The sequence below is a fragment of the Brassica rapa genome, chromosome A04 (genome assembly GCF_000309985.2).
Source record: "Brassica rapa cultivar Chiifu-401-42 chromosome A04, CAAS_Brap_v3.01, whole genome shotgun sequence".
In the NCBI taxonomy this organism is placed as follows: domain Eukaryota; kingdom Viridiplantae; phylum Streptophyta; class Magnoliopsida; order Brassicales; family Brassicaceae; genus Brassica; species Brassica rapa.
The window spans coordinates 9,540,339-9,556,719 of record NC_024798.2 but is presented as its reverse complement, the minus strand read 5'-3'; the positions used below and the strand labels follow the sequence as shown (position 1 = coordinate 9,556,719).

Genomic DNA, 16,381 nt, shown 5'->3' with positions numbered 1-16,381 from the left:
TATTACAGTATATTTAAAGAATCACTGTTCATAGATTTATCATGATGTTGAATTTTTTTATTAATAACTAGATTCTTTCTCCGCACTACACGCGGATAATATATTTAAATTTTTTACATTTATAATTTTTATTTGTATGTGAATTTTTGTATATTAAATTATATATAACTAATTTTTAAATTTGATTTTTTTATATATATTTTAGTTTGAAGTAAGTATTTGTATTATATGTAACACAATTAACTAATAAAATATGAAGAATCAAGTCCGAGATTTTAGAGTTATATAAAAAAATATATAATTATGTATAGAAAATAAACTATCTTAGTTTAAAAATCGGAATCTCATCTCGAATAAATTCACGAAATGAAAAAGTACTCCAATAACCTACTTAAAATATAAAATCCCCTTTAAAAAAACGTACTTAATAATATTTTTTACGTGTAATAGTTGAAAACTGACAGTAAATATCGATCTAAAATATTATTTTAATATATATAATGGTAAAATATTAATTGTAATAAACAAATTTTGAATTTTGTAATATTACATGAATTAGAAGTCTTTAAAATCTAAAATCTATTTTATTAACATAATATATTTTTATTCATTTATTATTTTGACGTTACAAAATATTGCTTTAGTTTTATTTGTATATTAATTTTTTATAATTTAGTTTCTTTTTAAGTAATTTTAAAATTATCAAGAATATAATATATTTAAAATTATCTATTTAAATATATCCAAATATGATGTCTTATTTTTATGTGTGTTTGCGTTGAGCATATTTAATTTATAGTTTTTATATTTAATAACACCTTGTTGCGTGTCGTTCTATGGTTTTAATTAATGTGTTGTCATTTCATTTTTATTACTACTAACATGATTTTTAGTGATTAGTGATAATGTATTTTTAACGTTATGTATTATATTTTATCGTATATTTTCTAAATTTTCTTGCTGGCACTTTTTTTAGAATCATTTTAATTAGATAATAGGTTTAAAGATGTAAATAAAACTGTGCATGCTGTAAATTTAGACTTTTTAGTGTAACTGAACACTATCAATTATGGAAATTATATTATGATTTTATTTTACTAAATTTTTCTTTTTGTGTATATTTTTTGTTTTATTTTGTATTTTTATAATTTTATTGCCTTATTCTTTAATTGTAGAGAATTGTTATTTCGAGTTTTTGTTTCATATACCTTAAAAGTCTTCGGTTGATTTTTGTTTGTTTGCTTTTTCCAATTATAATGTACAGTTTGACCGTTTTTTTTGGAGATCAAACTACAAATATCATCAGATAGAAAAGGTTAAACTCCAAGAATAGAGTGAATACTTGTGTTAAAGAAAACTGATTTAGCCAATAATATAGTGAGATATTATAATATTAGAAGGTATGAAAACTCTTCTCTCTTGTCCTACGCTGGACATAATTAATTTGTTGTCAATTGATTATATATTTGTGATAACTCGAAATACATCTTTATGTCTTCTTTACATCATCCTTAATTGGTTTACGGTTCGACCATTTCTAATATACTAAGAGTAACATAATATTAGATGTTGATTATCTCCTTCCAATTATGAATGCACAGAATGACAAAAATTCAAGGTGGGACCACTTTACAAATTTGTCTTCATATCTATATAGAGTTAGTTTATAGATTACTCTATCTGTTTCAAAATGTAATAAGTTTTAATTAAAATTTGTAATATTTAAAAGTTATTACTCTAGAAAACTGTCATTTAATATATATATAAATTTAATCAATTACACAGTAATTTACATAATAGCCATAAAATATCCAATAAATATAAAGTTACATTGAAATATAAAAACAATTTATATAGTGAAACAAAAAATACTTTTAAATCATTATATTATAAAACAAAGGAAATATTCAAATTATATTGAAACATTAGAATAGTAAAAATCAGAAAAGCTGAAATCTCAACGTCGATCATTTACGTCGGCCATGCCTTAGACCATCTCCAATATATTCCTCTATTATTTTTTTCTAAAATAGAGGAATTACATATTAGAGATGGATTTGTCTGTCATGTATTTTCTATTTTCTCTCCTAAAAAGGAATATTCTTGATATATTATTTTATAAGTTTACAAATAATATTTTTTATTTGAGAAAGTTGAAAACCAGCCCAATTTATTTTAGTATTTTATAAAATATGATATTATTTACACTAAATATTTCTTTACATACTATTATGTAAATAAATAATATAATTATATTTATATAAATAATATATTTCACTAAAAAAATATTTTCGGTTATAATTGTTTAAGTAAAAAAGGTAAAGGATCATTTTGTAAAAATAAATCGAGGAGGTCACATGGCAAAGATATAGTTTTTCATAGGCCAATTATTTTCGCCTACGTGGACACTCTATCTGATGCTTATATCCTCTATTTTTAATTAAAATTTGTAATATTTAAAAGTTATTACTTTAGAAAACTGTCATTTAATATATAAATTTAATCAATTACACAGTAATTTACATAATTTAATTGGCTACACAATATCCAATAAGTATAAAGTTACATTGAAATATAAAAATAATTTATATAGTAAAACAAAAAATACTTTTAAACCATTATATTATAAAGCAAAAAGGGAATATTCAAATTATATTGAAACATTAGAATAGTAAGAATCATAAAAACTGAAATCTTAATGTCGATCATTTACGTCGGCCATGCCTTAGACCATCTCCAATGTATTCCTCTAACTTTTTTTTTTCTAAAATAAAGGAATTTCATAATTGAAGAGATAGATTTGTCTCTGATGTATTTTTCTATTTTCTCTCCTGAAAAAGAATATTCTTGATATATTCTTTTCTAAGTTTATAAATAATACTTTTTATTTGTGAAAGTTGAAAATCAACCCAATTTATTTTAGTATTTTATAAAATTATGATACTATTTACACTAAATATTTCTTTACAAACTATTATGTAAATAAAAACTATAATTATATTTATATAAATAATATATTTCACTAAAAAACTATTTTCGGTTACAATTGTTTAAGTAAATAGTTAAAGGATCATTTTGTAAAAACAAATAGAGAGGTGACATGACAAAAATATAGTTTTTCATTGGCCGATTATATTCGTCTACGTGGACACTCTATCTAAGTCTTATATCCTCATTTTATTACTTGTTTGATCCCTATAATTCTTTTAAGAACTTCACTGTATGCATAAACAAATTTTTTATAATATATCATTATTTTTTAAATAATTGTTTAATGCTTATACAAAGATTATATTTCAAATATAAGTATAAATAAAAGTTTTTTAAACAGTTCAATTTAAATTTAAGTTCAATAATGATATATATAAAACATAACAAGCAATAACATAAAGAATACATAAATTGTACCGATTTTTAAAAAAAATAATATAGTACAGTTTTTAAAAACCTCACATGAAATAAACTTATCATAATATTGATTAGAATGACTGAAAAATCGTTGACACACGAAAAAAAAAGAATGACTGAATAATCAATTAAACCATCTCCATATTGTCTAAGATCACTAGGCCAATTGAAGTAGATGCAAATAAGTTTCTTGACTTTGATGTTGTGTAATCCTTTTATGTAAAATCTGTGTTTGTTTAATATGAACAGATGTATGATTCTTTAAGTAACCGAATAACCGTTTGATGTTTAAAAAAAACCCAAATATATGAAACTACGGTCTAACCCTTTTATGTAAAATTTGTGTTTGTTGAACATGAATAGATATATGAATCTTTGGTCTTGAGTCAAATCTCAAAATAAACATTGTTCTCCACTTTAAGTTATTCTATTTTGAATCTCTAATTGGTGTTTCTATTATGTAGTTGTCTTCTTTAATTGTTTCAAAAATTGTACAGTGATATTCGATAAATTAATTATGATAAACTAAAAAATTCTTCAGATTTGGAGTTGGGCCGGTTTTAAGTGTATTACAATTTGATAAGATAATAAAATTTTGAAACACCTTTAAAAATACATGGTCACACTATAATCATAAATTAATAATTATTATGTGAAGTTTATATAAATATATAAACAAAGTATTATACTTTTTATATTTATTCCCAATGAAATCGCTTTTTAACTATTTTTAACATTCGTATGTTATTTTATTAGACTACATCTAAAACCTTTTATAAATTGTATATTACATATCTCGATACAACAAATAATCTTAAATAAAGAAGATAAATTTGAATATATTACATATAGTGAGTATACAACACCGTAAAAGCAGTTATTCTTTTTATTTTACATAAATATATATATTTACAAATATATCAATTAAAAAAATCTTTAAATTAATAATTCGTTAAATTAATAAAATATTAAAAAATAACGTTATTAATTTATGGAGTTTTTATTGTATGTTTCCCTTAAAAGATCTTGATCACTATTGATGTTTGATTGTTACCTTTTCTTTTTAGCATGTAGAAAAGACGTGGAATGTGTTCTATGAATTCTCCAGTTACTCTTGTGAAAGTATATGTTTTTGTTTTTGGAAAATATAAATGTGATTCCTAAATGTATGTTTTACACAACATGATAACTAAAGATGAGATTGACCTGATACACCAATCTCTATTATTAAAATAGAAGTATGGTTAATACCTATAAGTTTTTTTAGGGGTGGGCGTTCGGGTACACATTCGGGTTTGATTCGGATCTAATCGGGTTTCAGGATTTTGGGTTTAAAGATTTCAGACCCATTCGGGTATTTCTAAATTTTGGTTCGGGTTCTGTTCGGATCTTTGCGGGTTAGGTCTGGGTTCGGATAACCCATTAGATTTAAAAAAAAATTAATATTCATTATATGCTTAAAATTTCTCAAAATCTATAAAACAAAAAAAAATATATTACATATAAATTTGTATAATAATATATGTCAAAATACTTAAAATTAACATATAAATTAGTTTGATTTGAATATTTGGATAGAAAATCAATAGATATTTCAAGCATTTTGGTGTTTTGAATATATTTTAGACATTTACTTTTGACTATTTATGTATATTTTCAAGTATTTTAGACAAATTAAAAGTATCTTATATATTCTGAATGTTTTTCATATATATTAAATCTAAAATAAGTAATATATTTAGGTATATAGATCGATTTCGGTTACATTCGGGTATCCGAGATACTTCGGTTCGGATCGGGTTCGGTTTCGATTCTTTAGATACTAAAATTTTGAACCCATTCAGATATTTAATCAATTTTGGTTCGGGTTTGGTATTACTTTTTTGGATCGGATTCGATTCGGTTCTTCGGATCCGGGTTTTTTGCCCAGCCCTAAGTTTTCATATTTTTTTACAATGGTATGCTACTGAAGTAATTAAATGAACATATCTTTAAGTAATCATTATTGTCTTTTCCTATTCACTAAACCATTTCCTAAATTAAATTTAGCTTAATTTTCGTATTTAATATATTTCCTAAAACAAATTAGCTAGTTTTTGGGAATATTCAAATTTAAAATCGATCTTAACAATATTAAACTTGGATAATGTTACCATTAATTATTTTTGAACAAAATTCAAGTTTAAATTGGATATTAAACAATATGATGAATATTTCAAAAATATATGTTTAACTTATCATTAATTATTTTGAACAATAAAATCTATATATGCAAAGATTTAAATATTTTTAAACTACTTATAGAACAATATGAAATATTTGTAACTGAATATTATTTTTAATATAATTATATCTCGCCTAAGATTATATATATTTCAAAATTTTCTAAAACATATGTTTAACCATTCGGTTACTATTAATTTTTTTCAAAAAAAAAATTAATATTAAAATTTAAATATCTTTGAATTACTTATGAAACACTGTTATGTTTATAACCAAATATTCTTTTCTAATGTATCTAAATCTCCACCATATTCCCCATATTTGATCAAAATATTTAAATTCTTATTACATTTGAAAAACAATTTCATGTTAAAAGAAATATTACTCAAACATATCAATAGATCAATATTTGTCGAAAGTTTAGTATGGACATGGGTCACCATTTTTTACAAAACTATTTGATTGTTGTGTTTATAAAAAATATAAAATATGATAAATATTTAAAATATAAACCAATAAAGGCTTAAATAATATTCATTTATATAAAAAGTAAAAATAAATATCCGTGCTCTAGTTAATATTATAGTTGGAAGAAAAGTTTCATATCTGGAAGTTGGAATAGTTGAAGATGAAAATACCTACCAAAATTTTTATGAGCTACTTTAGAGGAATCAAAAATAAAGAAGCTCATTTTTCTTTTATCATTTTCCAAAATGCTTTAAAGAAAGATCCTTCAACTCGTCTCAAATTCTATGTGAACACTCTTGAGCATTTTGAAAAAGCCATTTAATCAGAAAGCGAGGTTCCTTTAACCGAACACCTTCAAGTCTTCTTTCTTTGGCTAAACTAAAAGTCATGATCAACATGTATTTGCATTTTAGGATATTTGCTTTATCTGTAACACACAGTAGTCAATGATGGGGCATAAATTAGATTTTAAGCTTACTAAACAAATCGTAAATCTTAATGGAAAATAGCAAATCTTACAAGATTTATTTAACTACAGTTTCGGGGCTTTCCCATTTATGATACACCAACAAACATTCACTCTGCAACCCAAAAACTAAATTCTCCCTCGCTATGTCAACCATAATATATACAAAAGGACCCGCTTGTTTTTCTTGGAACACAAGACTGAACCCTAAACAATCAAATCCATCATCTTATGAGCTTTCATGGAAGTTTGCTGACCTAGAAAGAGCAGCAGGATTCGCTTGCAACTCTGGTCGTCTTCCTTGAGAAAGACTGTTTTTTTCTTTGTTCGGTGACCTGAAAGCTCCGAAAGTGTCTGCCTTTTCGTCCTTCTTGATCCCTAGTGTCTCCCATATCGAACTTTTAGCGGCCTCCTCTGGATCATCGATCCTCAGCGTCTTGGGAACCCAAAGGCATCTCTCGGGTTTGCTTTTCTCTCTACCAAGTGGTGACTCGGTTTCTTCAAGAACGGTCCCTGGTTCAGCAACGCTCTCGTCGCGTGAATGTTTACCAAGTGTTGGAGAGTTTGGACCGGACCCAGCAGATGGTGAAGTGGGTTGTGGCACCCAGGCGATGCTGTTCCATGTCCCCGGTGAAACACCCGGATAGCTCCAGTAAGCGGGCGGAGGGTAAAACGGTACAGCCGTCCATGAAACACCGTTCCAAGCGTACGGCCAAGTTGGTGGTGGCGGCGGCGGTGGTCCTGGAAAGCATGGTAACGGGCTGATTGTCCCGGCCTGTTCCTTTGACGGGTTTAAAGGAACCGTAATCTTCAAGCCTGCATTAGCTTCTGTCTTCTTCAGCATTGACTTGTCAGCAAGATTCAACCCTGAAGCCATGGATTCACATAGGACTGAGTCAGAGCCGAAAGTCAGGAGACTGGTGCCATTATCAGCGGTTCTTGCCGCCGCCGCCTTCTGCATAGCTTCCGCAGACGTTATGGTTACGTGACGGTTAAAATGAGAAGCAGGGTTCTTGTTCTTGCGTCTCCCAGCACCGACGGGAACGTTCCTCATGGTTCCTCCAGCTGTCCAATACCTCTGGCATTTCTTGCAGAAATGGCGAGGTTGGTTAACGTTGTAGTTGTTGTAGTAACAGAACTTGGTCTCCATGCTGTTGCATCGCGGGCAAGGCAGAATCTTGTCGGGTTTCTTTAGCTTCCCTTCTTGGGAGCAAGTCCCACCGTTCTGTGATGTCTCTTCATCCGTCTTTGCAGCTTTAGTAGTTTCCGTTTTCTCAGTTATTATACTCGATGCCGCACCACCAACGTTACTAGATTCATTGCACAATGACTCTTCCCCACACTCTGTATCTTTTTCTTCCTGAGATAATCATAAAAATCAATTAGTATGCTAACAATGTTGTTTAATATCAAATAAACAGCAAATAGTGAAGTTAAACACAGAACTACACTGAAATTAAATGTTTTCAGAAACCAGAACACAGATCCTGGAGTTTTCCAGATCTAGTTACTGACATATTGAATAACTAACTCATTAAAAGTTTAAGGCTTCTGAAATCAACAGAACCAGAGAAGCTAACGATTTTAATCTCCTTCGAAATGAGTAGAACGGCGTAAACCCTAAAAGTTCTTCAGCAAACCAAATATCAAGAACTCATTTGAGGAAAGAATATCGAATGAACAAAAGCCTAGTTCAACATAAACACAAGATCCCTTTTTTTATTTTTATAAAGTTATGATTTTGATTAATCTAACATGAACCCATCGGTCATTTCCATGAAATAAATCATGGGTACTCTTCAAAATCGACTCACAAATCCAAAAAAACGTTACCTGTTGACTCTCGCTATCTCCACAACCACCATCATCTCCTCCTCCTCCTCCTTCTGCTAAACCGGAATCACCCATCTCTTCATCGTCTCCGGTACACGAATCTGATAACCGAACAGGATTCTGGTCTTGATGCTCTGTTAAATCACCACCAAGAAGCTCCGGTAAAGGAATCGTCTTCCCAAACAGCTTAATCGCCGGATCAGACATCAATCTTCTTCGAGAAAAAAAAGCGGAAACTTTTGAGAAGACAGAGAGAAGAAAGAGAGAGAGAGAGAGAGAGAGAGAGAGAAACGACTGTCTTGTGTTTCGGTGGTTGTCTGAGTTTTTTCTCTTTCTTTCTCGATTTGTTTATTTCTTTTTATCTCTCTTTTTGGTCTTTGCGAGAAAAAAGATTACAGTTTTGCTGTGATCTTGCGAATTGTACAACCTTTTGATTCGCCCAGAGTGCCATGTCATTACACGTGATGATTCTGAGCCACAAGTTTTTGTAGACTTTTTTTTATATAAAAAGGCATCTCTTTTTCTTTTTCCTCTCTCTTTTTGGCTTTTCGTTTCACTAGAGATTTTACCGCGCTACGCGCGGTTTATTTGCACATAAAATATACTTAATTTTAATTTTAAATATAACTCAAATCTTATAGTTTAATATAACAATAAATTAAGTTTATTTTGTGTTTATATTATATCATTTATTTGTTTTGATATAATTTTTGATAAATCAGAGTGAATGTTTTGAAAAATTATAAAATTTTGTTAGGAATATCAATAATTTCTATTTAAAATATATTTTATATTTAGAAATAATTAAAGTTTCTATTAATCTTTTTAGTAACCATGTTAAAATTTGTTAAAATTTCAAATACATTATATTTGTTCATACATCATGTTATTTTTAAAATTATTGTTTTCAATAGTAGGTAAATAACCTTCATTTCATATAAATACATATATTTTCATAAATGTGTAATCATCTAAAATATTTAAATCTGTAAATTTTTATGATTAATAAAAAATATTCAATAAATCTTTAAATTTTGAAGCTATAGTTTATTTTTAATATTAAAATTTGTTTAGTATTTATTATCTTATAAATAGTTATTTATTTTAAAAATAATAAATTCGTAAGAGATACAATATGCATGGTTCCATGTTTAGATACTACACAAAAGTACTTTGGATAGATTGTATTATACATATGCAGATATATTAGTCATCGATATTGTGTAAAAAAGTAATAACCTTACAATATTGATTGTACGTTAGAGTAGAGAGTAGAGACATATTTTCATCATTCTTAAGTTGATTATTGAACAAACGTAAGATGAGCTGGAATAGGTAGAAGCAAATTATAAATCTTTCAGAAATTGTAAAGACTTCTCAAAATGCATTAATTGGTGATTCTCTAATGTAAATTTATTTTTACACAAACTTATTTGGTAGAACATTTTAAATAAATGATAGACAAATCTAGACAGTATATTGATAGAACATATGCGACTTACTAAGCATAATCAAAAGCTTTTAAAAAATTATTACATTCATAATTTTTCATCTTATAATTTAAAAAAAAATATATATTTATGATGTTTTATTGACAGATATGGTTTTTAAGAATTTTATCACTTTTAAGATATAATTTTTTTCTTCATGGTAGTTTAATTATTATGTTGATTTACATAATCTCATTCTAATATCAATTTAGTACCTTTTAAATATTTTTTAATTTAGATATTTATTTCCATTTTTTAAAATGATATGGAAGTTTTACTATTTCTAAAATTTATCTAAAATATTTTTTATGTTAAATTTTTTAAGAGGTAGAATAAATAAATATCAATCTAAATTTTAGGTCACTTTTATAATAATAGTCTTTTATACTAATTTATATTTTATTTGACAAATATGATTGCTTAGAAGATTTATGTCTTTCTAAGACATCTTCTCTTTTAGTTGTTTTTTTTAACTCTTAAATCAATTTTATTCATATGGAAGTTTGTCATATTTTAATATTTTATTAAAATAATATATGTTAATTTACTTTTGTTTTTTGAGAAATTGATTTAACTTTATTTTGACGTAAATGTTTTTAAAAATTTTTACATTTAAGACATATTTTTGTGTTAGTTAAACTTTGATGTTTAGTTTCCAAATATAGTCTAAATTTAAAAATTTAAATGTTTTTAGTTTAGTATTTATGTCGATTTTCATTTTGTTTGAAAGATATGGAACCTCTACTGTTATTAAAATGAAATTACAAAGTTGAGTAAACATATCTTTTTTCTTTCTTTTTTTTTGCTGAGTAAACATATCTAATCGGTTATTTCTAATTCTATGTGGATAACTCTGAATGCTAATTGATTTTACTTTTAATACTATAAAATCAGGTTTATTTGGAATATGTGTGTGAGATATTTCAAAGGCTAGAAATATCTTTTTTGCATAAATCTGTATAGAATTGAAAGGGGGATAGCCATATTACCAAAAATCAGAAATATTTCTCAATCCAAGAATATGTAATGAAAAAAATAAAGTGCTTATGACATTTCTTTGATAAACAAATGAATTAAAACTATATATCCTAGAAAATTATAGGCTAAATGCGAAAAACAGACGAAAAGAATCTCATTTGTTTTGGTCAAACATGTCATAATGAGTGACCATGTGATCAATGTATAAATACCAAGCAATGCATGAGCATGAGCATTTTCTTTAAAATTTGTGAGCTTTCAAAAAACAAATTATGTTTATCCAGAAATGGATCAGACAGTATAGTAATTGAGAAGTTATCATTGCAAACAGGATACTGTGATATCAGTTTATAAACTTTTTTTTTCTTTTGAAAGAAGAGTAATTCTGAAGAAGATCTCACAGAAGGAACCACTCCAGTGCAAGGCTAACAACGGAAGTATCATTTTCACTCAAGTGTAAAACTAACAACAGCAGTACCATTTTATAACAACTAAATTTGATCACAGAAGAAATCATTCTTTGGCTACCTGAATGGCAATGAGTTTATAAATAAACAAAGCAGAGTAATGATGAAGAAACTAATCATCACATACCATTTTAAAAAGTGTAGTCAAAGTAGATTAACTGTTCGCAACCGGAAAAAAAAAACTCTGAAAGGTGCAAACTGAAAGGAAAGCATGAGTCAATAATTAAACTGAAAAACAAAGACTTAAACAGCAATGAACCATACAGTCTCTGAGAAGATGAGTGGAAGCTCTAATTCCCGCATTTTGGGCGTTTGGCTTTCTCTGGCTTAGCACTGTCACACGTCCTTTTAGTCCTCTCATCTATTACATTGTTCACGAAAGAGTATAAGTTAGATGGCTCCAAAATAAAATGTCTAATATTTTATCACCACATGAAATTGAAACACACATTCACTTGACATAGACAACAAATCCTATTTATACTAAGCTACGCTTTGATGCTTAACAAAATCCAAGGGCAAAGGTTAATAAGTTGTGCTAGTTAACATTAAAAACCTAATTTCATTCATCAACAGGTGGCTCTTCCAAGAGTTACGTCAGAAAGTGATTATAAATAGTATTAAGTCAAACCAAAAATCTAAAAACTTGAACTAATTACTTTACCGTAAAAAGAATCGAGATTTATGTATCTAAGCAGGAAGAAAGGCTAAAAAATACATCCAATCATAAAACAATGTAACTCAGAGATGATTTGAAAATTTGAAGAGCTTACTGTAGAGGTCACCTTTGAGATTTTTGAGATTTGAGATCACAATTAGCTAGTTCCCTGCAGAGGATGTAAACATAAGATTCAAAATAAAATCAGTGGAAACTACATTTTGGAGAGCTCACGAACCTGTTCGTCGATGAGTAGCGTTTCCAGACCAATAAGTGTCTTTTGTACTGGGTTTCGAGCCTCCCAGAAATGGATTAGACGGTGGCGTAACTGAGTTTCGTGGGGATCGGTGATATCTTTGAAGAACATAACTTCCTGATCATTGGCGGGGGAGACATGGGACTTGCTGTTTGGTTTCATGGCCATGCTTGAGCTTGATTTGAGTAGGTTCTTGGGTTATGGTTTGTAGCAAGGAAAGAAAAAACAATATATAATAGATGACAGAGAGAGAGAGAGAGAGGGATACGAAACGAATTCATAAAGAGTGAAGTTTACAAAACTATTGATTGATAAGAAGTGGGATCGTGAGAACGGAGGTTGCAAGAAGTCGAAGCGGAGAAGACGAAGTGCTGAGGGGAAGTCGATCGAAGTTGCCATCAAGTTGGAGGTTAGGGCTACTCAAGTGGGCTGGATAGATTAACACCATAGATTGTATTATCCAATAGTTTAACACCATAGAAAGAAGCCCAATATTATTGATTTTCTGATTACATGTTAAATAACTTCTCCCTGATTGGCTAATTTTTTAATCCTATGTGGCATGCTTCTCCTTGCACCATATTCCCTTTTTATTATTGTTAGATTTTTACTTTTTCAACACTTTTTTTCTTTTTTTATTACTTATTTTACAAGTCTGTACAATTTAATGCGTTTTAAAGACAAAACTAGTAATATTTGAATTATCTTTATCTATAAATACAGTGTTCTAAAACTTGGTTTTCTCGCTCTTTACCCGACCGAAAACACTGTCATCAAATTACTGTGGTGAATCAATTGTGATTGCCGTTAGTTAGAATAGAAGAAACCTATGAATAAAAATCAAAAATAGATTATAATTTAATAAATTTATTATATTAGAAGAAAATCTACAAAAAGGTAAAACGACAAGAATAGAGAACAGGAAATTTTTACCAAAAAAAAGAACAGTGTTGTATTATTCTCCTTATTAGTTTACCTAAGTTATTTGTTATATTTTCATATTTTTATGTATTTTTATGATCTAATTAATAAATATACTTTGTTAGAAAAAAAGAATAAAAAGAATAGTGAGAAAAAAAACTGAGAAACATCAAAAACTATGTTTAGAATGTTGTAGGAAAATAAAGAAGACAAAACCAAAACAGTAATTTCTCAATACACTAAACATAATAACGAAAAATAATAAAATATGCCAGCTGCGCCTCTTACCCCCTAATGGAGGAAAGGGTAAAATACTGATGACCACTAGGCTAATTTATATTTTAATTTATATAGTTTTGTCGTATATAAGTAAAATGGTTTCTTTTATCCACTTTAGTTTTTGATAAATGTATAAAATTTAGAAGAGAAATTTGGCAACAAGTACATAACAAACCCAACAATATAACCATATCATTAACAAGGCTATGATATTTATGAAATAATTTCTATATTGTTCTTTCTTACTTTCACCTCTTTCTTTTAATTAACTTTATAAATTTAAAATTTACTTATTTGAGTTTCTTACATAACTATTAAAACCATAGATTTTTTTCTGTATATGAAATATTTTGAATTTTGTAAAACTAACATATACTTATAAATTGTATATATATACAATTATAAAAAATGTTTGTCTATTCTATTTACGAGACATATAATATAATTAAAATTATACAATATGTATTTGTTGTATTTTTTCCTGTATTTAATTTTTCAATCTCTATTTCTATTCTTTTCCATCTTTCCTTCTTTTTATGTATCTTTTTTTGTCTTTCTCTCTCATTTTTTTTTTCCAATATATAATATTTAAATAATAGATTTTTGTATTATATTTTATTTACGAAATATAGAATAAAATTATAATTATACATTTCTCTCTCTCTCTCTCTCTCTCTCTCTCTCTCCTTTTTCTTTTCCATATACTTTTACATACTATACTATATGGCCATCACATAGAATAGCAAATTATTTTAATTTGTACTATATCAACCAAATTTGTTTTTTTCATATACTATATTATGCTAAACCATCTGTACTATGAACAACTATACTCTTTTATATTAGATATTATGTTTATTCCATTAAACATCTACGAATAAATAATATAAAAAAAATTAAATTCTTCTCTATTATTAAATTTCTGTTTGAGATATCTATTCTATATAGATAATATAAATAGAATGGTATATGTTGTTACGTGTGGCATATAAACGCTTACGCGCAACGAAAGACTTCAATGTCTATTTACGGGGTAAAAAGACATGACTCCCAAACCATAGCTATATTCTTAATTGATTGGTCTCCTATGAATATATTTCAAAATGACCCAATTTAGAATTGTAAGTAGGCAGAGTACTAGACCGCCTTTGTTGATGATATCTTTACTTCAATACTAGTATTTAGGGGTTCTCAAACAATGTGAATACTCTGGGTCCGATTGATTGACGTTAGGGCTTTGAAAGATTTGTAGGATTAGAAAGTCTTTAAAGTTTCTTTTTATCAATAAAACATTTAAAAAATTAATCATTCTAAAATCATTATAAAATTTTTTTATCTTTTCTTGCGTTATTTTTTCTAAAGCCAAAATTCTTGACTTTTACAACATTTTTCCTTTCTTTTATTTTTAAATATAAATGTTTTATTTTTTTTCTCTTCCCTTCATAACTAAACTAGATTTTTCACCCGCACATCCGTGCGGGTAGATTTTCATTTTACAAATATATAACGGATACCATCGCAAAACTTTAAAAGATATTTACATTTTAGTGTTATATATTGTGTAAATCTATAATGTTATTAGTTATGTTTCTTATTCGATATTAATAATGTATAATGATTTGTTTTATATATTTTACTTTATTATTAATTATTATTATATATTAATATATTTTTGAGTTGGTAAAATAAATTCATATACTTTTCTCTCTCTCTCTCTCTCTCTCTCTCTCTCTCTCTCTCTCTCTCTCTCTCTCTCCTCTCTCTCTCTCTCTCTCTCTCTCTCTCTCTCTCTCTCTCTCTCTCTCTCTCTCTCTTCTCTCTCTCTCTCCCTCCCTCCCTCCCCCCTCCCTCCCTCCCTCCCTCCCTCTCCCTCCCTCCTCCCTCCCTCCCTCCCTCCCTCCTCCCTCCTCCCTCCTCCCTCCTCCCTCCTCCCTCCTCCCTCCTTCCGCTTCCCTTCCTCCCTCCCTCCTTTTTTCTTTTCCATATACTTTTACATACTATACTATATGGCCATCACATAGAATAGCAAATTATTTTAATTAGTACTATATCAACCAAATTTGTTTTTTCATATACTATATTATGCTAAACCATCTGTACTATGAACAACTATACTCTTTTATATTAGATATTATGTTTATTCCATTAAACATCTACGAATAAATAATATAAAAAAAATTAAATTCTTCTCTATTGTTAAATTTCTGTTTGAGATATATATATTCTATATAGATAATATAAATAGAATGGTATATGTTGTTGCGTGTGGCATATAAACGTTTACGCGCAACGAAAGACTTTAATGTCTATTTACGGGGTAAAAAGACACGACTCCCAAACCATAGCTATATTCTTAATTGATTGGTCTCCTATGAATATACACCAAAATGACCCAATTTAGAATTGTAAGTAGGCAGAGTACTAGACCGCATTTGTTGATGATCTCTTTACTTCAATACTAGTATTTAGGGTTCTCAAACAATGTGAATACTCTGGGTCCGATTGATTGACGTTAAGGCTTGAAAGATTGTAGGATTAGAAAGTCTTTAAAGTTTCTTTTTATCAATAAAACATTTTTAAAAATTAATCATTCTAAAATCTATAAAATCATTATAAAATTTTTTTATCTTTTCTTGCGTTTTTTTTCTAAAGCCAAAATTTTTGACTTTTACAACATTTTTCCTTTCTTTTATTTTTAAATATAAATGTTTTCTTTTTTTTCTCTTCCCTTCATAACTAAACTAGATTTTTCACCCGCACATCCGTGCGGGTAGATTTTCATTTTACAAATATATAACGGATACCATCGTAAAACTTTAAAAGATATTTACATTTTAGTGTTATATATTGTGTAAATCTATAATGTTATTGGTTATGTTTCTTATTCGATATTATTAATGTATAATGATTTGTTTTATATATTTTACTTTATTA

The 16,381-nt window shown here is 27.8% G+C and overlaps 1 protein-coding gene and 1 long non-coding RNA gene across 2 annotated transcripts; one reads left to right on the top strand and one right to left on the bottom strand.

Annotated features, from left to right (window-relative positions):
* Nucleotides 1–961: 961 nt before the first annotated feature.
* LOC117133582 lies at nucleotides 962–6,041 on the top strand. The gene is made up of 2 exons (XR_004457459.1): nucleotides 962–4,665; nucleotides 5,339–6,041. It is a non-coding gene; the product is annotated as an uncharacterized LOC117133582 (long non-coding RNA).
* A 519-nt stretch (nucleotides 6,042–6,560) lies between these two features.
* On the bottom strand, nucleotides 6,561–8,940 carry LOC103863905 (cyclic dof factor 2). The gene is made up of 2 exons (XM_009141663.3): nucleotides 8,399–8,940; nucleotides 6,561–7,925 (listed from the first exon to the last, which is right to left on the bottom strand). The coding sequence occupies exons 1-2, from the start codon at nucleotides 8,603–8,605 to the stop codon at nucleotides 6,795–6,797; spliced, it is 1,338 nt and encodes a 445-aa protein (XP_009139911.2). The 5' UTR covers nucleotides 8,606–8,940; the 3' UTR covers nucleotides 6,561–6,794.
* Between the last annotated feature and the right edge of the window lie 7,441 nt (nucleotides 8,941–16,381).